Genomic DNA, 7,209 nt, shown 5'->3' on the forward strand with positions numbered 1-7,209 from the left:
GAGCGGCTCAGCCTTTCTGTCACCGCAGCATGACGCGTCCGGCCGCCACGGAGCCAGCCGCCACAGAGAACGAGGAGGACGCCTTTGATGAGGAGGAGGAGGAGGATAACGACGAGGACGAAGACTTGATGGACGATCGCTACAGCGAGGAGCGCAGTGCCATCGTCGCCATGACAACCACCACTACCACCACCACTGAATCGGTCGAGGAAGTTGTGCGAGGTAACCAGACAAAAGCAATTTGCTTTACTTCTTTTTTTGTTTGTTTTTCCATCAAATTCTGATTATTTTGCGTTTATTTTTGATGTTTTATTTCCGTTTGTGCCCTTGTGTGCCCGCTCCTCAGCCGTTTGTTGGGCTCGCGCCGAGTCCGGCCCCTGCCACGGCATGCTGGAGCGCTGGTACTTCGAGCCTGAGAGCGGCCGCTGTGCTCCCTTCTTATTCGGGGGCTGCGGTGGCAACAGGAATAACTTTGAGACAGAGGAGTACTGCCTAGCGGTTTGCAGCAGCTCGTGTAAGTCCTAGGGGGAGTAGAGCCGAGCCCCGAAGCGCCCGCCTTTTACCGGCCTGAGCCCTGTCCTCAGGCTCACGGGGATCCTGTCTCTGTCTCGTAACAACTCCTCGTTCTCCTGGTCTGATGGGCTCCTAACCTCTTGGATCTCTGATGCCTGGATTCAGCTGCATGTTTTCTCACATTTTATATTTTTTTCATTTTGTGTCTTATAGTTGAGGAATACCTATGATGACATGTACAGACCGCTCATATTTTTAAGTGGGATAACAATTGGTGGTTGACTAAATACTTTTTTGCCCCACTATATAGTTGAGCCTTTGGAACTAATTCCACGAGTGTTTAGTCATTGATACTAATCAGCACTTCTTCCAGCATGAAGACAGATCAACACTGTTGTTAATTTGTGTGTGTGTGTTTGCATGTTGTGCTGGGAGTTTTTGTGTCTCTGTGCTCTAAATCTGTACCATACAAAAAAAAGTTTGGAGTTCACTGTTGGGCTAAAGGGAAAGACGGACCTTTTCTAAAATTTTTCTGTCCATGCTCATTCTTTAACTCCATAGAAAGACACTTTTATGAAAATTACCTTCAACTTCAATGTGTCTAACCTCCTATATGTAATTAACCATGTTTTTTTATGTGTGTGTAGATGTGACTTGTGTTCCTTGACCCTTCATATTATCATTCAACATTTTAAAAATGTTGCTTGTGTTTTCCTCTAGTGCCCACCGTGGCTCCCAGTCCTCCCGACGCCGTGGATCGATACCTCGAAGCTCCCGGAGACGACAACGAACACACCAACTTTCAGAAGGCAAAGGAACAGCTGGAGGCCAAACACCGGGAGAAGATGTCTCTGGTGGGTTTGGTCAGCGTGGAAGGAAGGATTGAGGGTCCCTCTGGGGAATAACTCGATTTTTTTTTTTCAGTCAAACATCTTGTAAACAGATTCTTGGCAGTGCAGACCTTTTAGTTCGGGTTAAAAGGTTAGAGCGGGAATTTTCTGAAATTTCATATTGTTTTTCCTTTGAATGTGAAATTTTGACTCAGATTTTTGTCTTTTTAATTGTAAAAAAATAAATAAAATTTTTCGTAGAATTTTGTCTGAAATATGACATTTTTATTAACTAAAGTCAAAGTTTTCTGGGTTTTTTACTAGATTTTTGAAAATTTTGAATATTTATTCAAATTTCAGTTTATTTTTCTGTTTTATTTTAGTATTTTGACTCAATCTCATTATATTTAGACCTTTTAACTTAGACTTTTACACACTTTAAAGGAAAGTAAAAAAAAGTGGAATTTTTTGTGCTTCAAACTTGTAAAGTCTCTTTTTTAACTTGCTTCAGGTGATGAGGGAGTGGGAGGAGGCTGAGAGGCAGGCAAAGAGCCTCCCTCGTGCAGAAAAGAAAGCTCTCATCCAGGTAGAAAAGATCTGGAAAGGACTGATGTGTTCAGTGTCGTGTTGAAAGCACGTTTATTTAAATTGTGTTTTGATCCACAGCACTTCCAGGAGAAGGTGGAGGCTTTGGAGCAGGTGGCTGCAGGCGAGCGGCAGCAGCTGGTGGAGACCCACATCGCACGGGTGGAGGCGCTGCTCAACAGCCGCCGCCACCTGGCTCTGGAAAACTACCTCAGCGCTCTGCAGGCCAACCCTCCACGGGTACGTGAACGCACTGGGAAAACATGCCTTCCTTCGCCGTCCTCCTGTTGATTCCAACAGTGTCCCCCACAGCCCAACCAGGTGTTGAACCTGCTGAAGAAGTACATCCGGGCTGAGCAGAAGTACAGGCAGCACACGCTCAAACACTATGAGCACATACACAGCGTCGATCCCAAGAAGGCGGCGCAGATCCGACCTCAGGTGTGTGGAGTCTAAAACTCTTTTTTTTTTTTTCACACATTCCTACATGAAACATTTAAATTCGTTTGTGAATTGAGTGGCTTTGACCTCCAGGTTCTGACTCACCTCCGCGTGATCGAGGAGAGGATGAACCAGTCTCTGGGTCTGCTCTTCAAAGTGCCCCGAGTGGCTAATGAGATCCAGAACCAAGTTGGTAGGTCAGATTGTTCTTCTCTCCTCTGAACAGACTCTTAATCCTGTCACTTACTGTGTGAGGCTGTCAAGGATTCTTCAGATTAGTCACACCTGTGAATATAAGTAAAATAAACCTGGTTTTATTGCATTAGCTTCTTTGTTAATGAGAAATTCTGCTGAAAATCAAGACTCTAAACATGTTTCTCTTCTGTCAGATTTGCTGGATTAGTCTCATTCTGGTGATCAGACACAAGTTGTTTATTAATTCCTATTGACTGTATAAGAGAACTGGAGTGAGTGTGACGTCATCCATTAAACATGACTGACTTTCAGCTCTAACAAAATACAGTCAGTTCAGTCGCCATGTTAGAGTCAGATGTCATCAGTAAACAGAGATTGGTCAGAGTCGGTCTGAGTCGACGTTTCTCTGGCAACCAATCAGGAGTGAGCTTTTTGGAAGGCCACACCCCTTCCACTAGAAAGCGCGCTACACAAATTCTATTTATCTATCTATTATTCTGACACATATAATGTATTTAGTCTGGTTGTCTTATACAGACAATGATAATCCTGCAGAATATGGTCTGAGAACATTTGCAGAAATGCTTGAATAAATCTTCACAGCTTGTGTCCCCAAGAAAGAAGTTTTTTATGACTATTGATAGCGATGATAGACTTTAGTAATCTTTACTCTTTTTTTTCCAAGCTGTTATTGTGCAGAGAGTTCAGGCGGAGCTGTCTCAGCAGGTGTCTTCTCTGCAGAGCGACAGGCGGGTGAGTCCAGCTCAATTATGTAATATGTGAAGATAACCAGTATGTGGGCACTGACAAGTACATCCATCCATCCATTCATCCATCCATCCTCTACACTCGCTTAATCCCTTTTGGGATCACAGGGTTGCTGGAGCCTATCCCAGCTACTGTTGGACAAAGGCAGGGTACACCTGAACAGGTCGCCAGTCTGTTGTATGGTGACACAATCACACACATTATCACCATGGGACAATTTAGTCACCATTCAACCTGTGAAGCATGTACCAACCCACACATGTACCAACCCACACATGTACCAACAAACTTTTCATTTTTTTTTTAAAGTTTGCTTTTTTTCCTTCCTATTTTCTGATTAATTAAATAACTTTTTAGCGTATTTTTGATTCAGTCTATTTATGCTTGTTAAATGACTTCTGACCGATAGAAGAGCATTTCTCTTTCTGCTTCCTGTGCGTCTGCAGGTGGACGGCAGAATCAGTTACGGTAACGACGCCCTGATGCCCGATCAGGCCTTCAGCTCTGCTCCCATGGACCCGGGTCTGGACGGACTGGGCTTTATTCACCCAGAGAGCTTCAACCAGCCCAACACAGAAAACCACGGTACCAAACTAAAATCAGCATAAATATGTTGAATTAGAGCCCTATTGACTGGAGCTTTACTTTGAAATCATAAACCCGTTCACTTTTCTTCTGTAGTGGAGCCCGTGGATGCACGACCCAATCCAGACAGAGGACTTCCAACACGACCTGGTGGGTTTCATAATCCTTTATCTGAGTTATTACTCAAAAATCAAAGCAGACATTCTCAGGAACCATTTCTTTCTATTTCTGCAGTCTTTGCTCAAACACAAAGTTTATTTTTTGTTGCTTAAATATTTATTTTCAAACTGAGGATGAGTCAGAAGTTTTTCAAACACTTATTTACTTAGTTCATGTTAGAAGCTAATAGCCAAAAATAAAAAATAAAAAAACAGCCACCGTTTTTCCTTAGACTGGTTTGGAATTCTCACATCCGGATTACTGCATAAACTTCAACAAAACAAAATAATAAGAAGAGTAGAGTGTTCCCTAGTTTATCACAATTATCCGTTTTAAATAGATAAACATCAAAAGCAGGATTTTCATGGGAACTCTCAAAAGTTCAAACCGTCATGGAAAAAGAAGTGCAGTATTTTAGAATTAAACTCTCCATTCCATACAGGAGACACAAAATGGACTTTGATTGACAGTAGTCAACAGCCAATCAGGATGCAGAACAAAAATCATTACAAAAGGATGCAAAATTTTACTGAAAAAGTCAGTAAAACAGCCAGACTGTGAAAGATGAACCTCGATACTGTAATAAACCACTGTACCACCTTCAATAATAACAAACTGACTTTTATAGACAAAATCTGTTTGTTTTTCATAGTTTTAAGACAAAACTTGATTTTTTGCTCTCAGTTTCTGCCCTGAAGCCAGAGGAGATGGCGAATGTCCGGATGGAGACGGGAGAAAGGCAGAGTGCCAGCTTTGAAGTTTACCATCAGAAGCTGCTGGCTGAAGACGTCAGCTCCAATAAGGGCGCCATCATCGGGCTGATGGTTGGAGGCGTCGTCATAGCGACCATCATCGTCATCACTCTTGTTATGCTCCGGAAGAAGCAGTACACTTCTATCCACCACGGGGTGATTGAGGTATAAAAACTATTTTTTTCTTTTTGGTGCATCACCGAGAGATGATCTGGTGACCAACTCTTGTCGTGCGTTTAAAGGTGGATGCAGCCGTGACCCCCGAGGAGCGCCACCTGGCCCGGATGCAGCAGAACGGCTATGAGAACCCCACCTACAAGTTCTTTGAGCAGATGCAGAACTAAAGAACAGCGATGCCCCGCCCGTTACACCCCCTTCCATTCCATTCTCGCCCCCACCCCCACCCTGCTGCCCAGCAGGAGGGCCGGATGAGGACTTCTACAACCACCGATCGGTCTCTTTCACAATAAAAGGTAAACATTGTGCCGCTTTCAGTGCAGGAAACCAGCATGGAACCGTATCGTAAAGAGGATGAACTGTTTGGACTGAACCGCTCCGTTCCGTCGGTGTTCGGACCAGACTCAATTATTTATGACCCCGCCCCGCTTCACAAGCCACCACTCACCTGCGCTTCAACGACAAATCAGGCTTCTCCAAGCTGCATGATTTACATTTTCTATACAGAAAAAAATAAGCGAAAAAAACAAGCATAATCAAGGTATATAAAAGCGGAAAATATTTATGAGTTTGTTGTGAATGTGTAATATATTAGCTGTAAGTATGTGCAGTGCATGGCGATGTTGATCTACAGTATCCGGTGGTGTTTGGGGGGGCAGGATTGTGTATATATTTTTTCGTGCGTCTTCTTTGTGATGTCGTGACCTGGAGAAGTGCTGAGAATCCGCTCCGCTTTGTCGTCACACAGACTCGCTTTAACCCCGATTCTCGCCGCGCTTCACCGTCGTGTTGGCTGCATGGACAAAGCTGCGTGAAACACGAGGCGCCGCGGGATCCGAAAAAGGATCGCGCTGCCGTTTGCTTTTCTATGCACTACGTTTGTGACGATTGCTACCAAATGTTAATTTTATGACCGTTCTGCACTTTTTTTTTCTTTAAACGAGGATTTGTGTGAAAATTCTCTATCGGCATCGCATTCCAGATGTTTTTGATTGTACATTTTTTTTTGTCCCTCACTTATTCTGGCTGCAATATTATAAAAGAAAAGAAAAAAATTCAGATTCACCCCCTAAAACATTCCTCTCATATTCTATTTTTCTACGTTTGCTGCGCGTTCATGTACAGCGCTTCAGTCTCGTGTTTCCTTTGCCTGCGTAGGTGTAGTACCGCTCACCCCCACCAGGACACCTTCACCTCTGTGGGAAAACCTGAATGTGACGCGCATCTTTCAGAAAAATACAACACATATCACCTCTACATGTGTAGACACCAACTTAAAGCTCTTGATCAGGTGAATGTTGAACAATTTGTATTGACGATCACTCGGGGGGTCTTTGTAGCCCGGTGATTAAAGATGTTTTTCTTCTCGATTCTGTGTGTAGTTTAAAAAACTGTTTGCTTGGAGTAAAGAAAAAGCTTTCTACACTCATGAATAAAAGTTTTGAATGTAAAAAAAAAAGTGTGAATGTCATAGAAAAAAATGTTTAGAAAAACAAAGTAAATGGGTTTATTTGCCCCTCCCGGGGTGGACAGGGTTTTTGGGAGCAAGTCACTGGAATAAAATACAAAAAGGAATTCTCTAGAAATGGGAAAATATGAAAATACACGCGCCCCCGTGGCTATGAAAAACATGGGAGTATCATTATGTACAGTGAAAAGTCTTCAGCTCTACAAAAGAAACTGGGTTGCAGGCACACCAGCACTCATCTTCAACAGCCTTCTGGGTAGATTTGGAGGAAAGCTGAAGAATCCAGTCCCAACTTTCAGTCGATTGAAACTACGAAGACGATTCTAAAAAAAAAAAGCTGCCCCCCCCGGTGATCAGGGAGTCAGCTGTGCAGTTTTTGTGTCTAAAACCCAACAGTGTCCTCTCAGCTCTCCTTGTCCAGCGTGGCTGTGGCCAGGGTCACCGTGGTGATGGGCTGCCCGATGCCGTGCATCTGCAGGCGCGCCACTTTCTTCTGCTCGCATTCCGTCACCAGGTTGTTGAGCTCAGCCGCGCTGTAGCCGATCAGAGTCCGTAAGTCACACACAAACTTGTAGACGAAGCGCTTGCCCTGGACCTTGCAAATCATGTCGCCGTCGTAGTAATACCTACGAGAAGAGAAAATCAGAGCAAAATAAAGCAGAAAAAGGGCAAAATATTTGACCTTTTCCTCTTTTCCTGTTCCCAGCCCCACCCCTCGCCTGATGATCTTAACGCA

At 43.8% G+C, this 7,209-nt stretch overlaps 2 protein-coding genes across 4 annotated transcripts in view; one reads left to right on the top strand and one right to left on the bottom strand.

Annotated features, from left to right (window-relative positions):
- The window catches only part of LOC112154862 (amyloid-beta A4 protein), an 11,457-nt gene extending 5,082 nt beyond the window's left edge, over window positions 1-6,375 (top strand). Inside the window, exons 6-17 of one of the 2 annotated variants that reach the window (XM_024286070.2) lie at window positions 29-222; window positions 347-514; window positions 1,234-1,367; window positions 1,855-1,929; window positions 2,010-2,168; window positions 2,241-2,369; window positions 2,463-2,562; window positions 3,250-3,317; window positions 3,779-3,917; window positions 4,014-4,067; window positions 4,761-4,993; window positions 5,071-6,375. In XM_024286070.2, the coding sequence (XP_024141838.1) occupies window positions 29-222; window positions 347-514; window positions 1,234-1,367; window positions 1,855-1,929; window positions 2,010-2,168; window positions 2,241-2,369; window positions 2,463-2,562; window positions 3,250-3,317; window positions 3,779-3,917; window positions 4,014-4,067; window positions 4,761-4,993; window positions 5,071-5,172 (1,555 nt within the window). In that variant the 3' untranslated portion in view covers window positions 5,173-6,375. The remainder of the gene's footprint in view (window positions 1-28; window positions 223-346; window positions 515-1,233; window positions 1,368-1,854; window positions 1,930-2,009; window positions 2,169-2,240; window positions 2,370-2,462; window positions 2,563-3,249; window positions 3,318-3,778; window positions 3,918-4,013; window positions 4,068-4,760; window positions 4,994-5,070) is intronic. The other variant, XM_024286071.2, reaches the window with a different exon arrangement.
- A 113-nt stretch (window positions 6,376-6,488) lies between these two features.
- The window catches only part of gabpa (GA binding protein transcription factor subunit alpha), a 6,073-nt gene continuing 5,352 nt past the window's right edge, over window positions 6,489-7,209 (bottom strand). For both annotated transcript variants that reach the window (XM_024286075.2, XM_024286074.2), the window contains exon 10: window positions 6,489-7,099. In XM_024286075.2, coding sequence (XP_024141843.1) covers window positions 6,877-7,099 — 223 coding nt within the window. In that variant the 3' untranslated portion in view covers window positions 6,489-6,876. The remainder of the gene's footprint in view (window positions 7,100-7,209) is intronic.

This window comes from Oryzias melastigma, linkage group LG21 (assembly GCF_002922805.2).
Source record: "Oryzias melastigma strain HK-1 linkage group LG21, ASM292280v2, whole genome shotgun sequence".
NCBI lineage: Eukaryota > Metazoa > Chordata > Actinopteri > Beloniformes > Adrianichthyidae > Oryzias > Oryzias melastigma.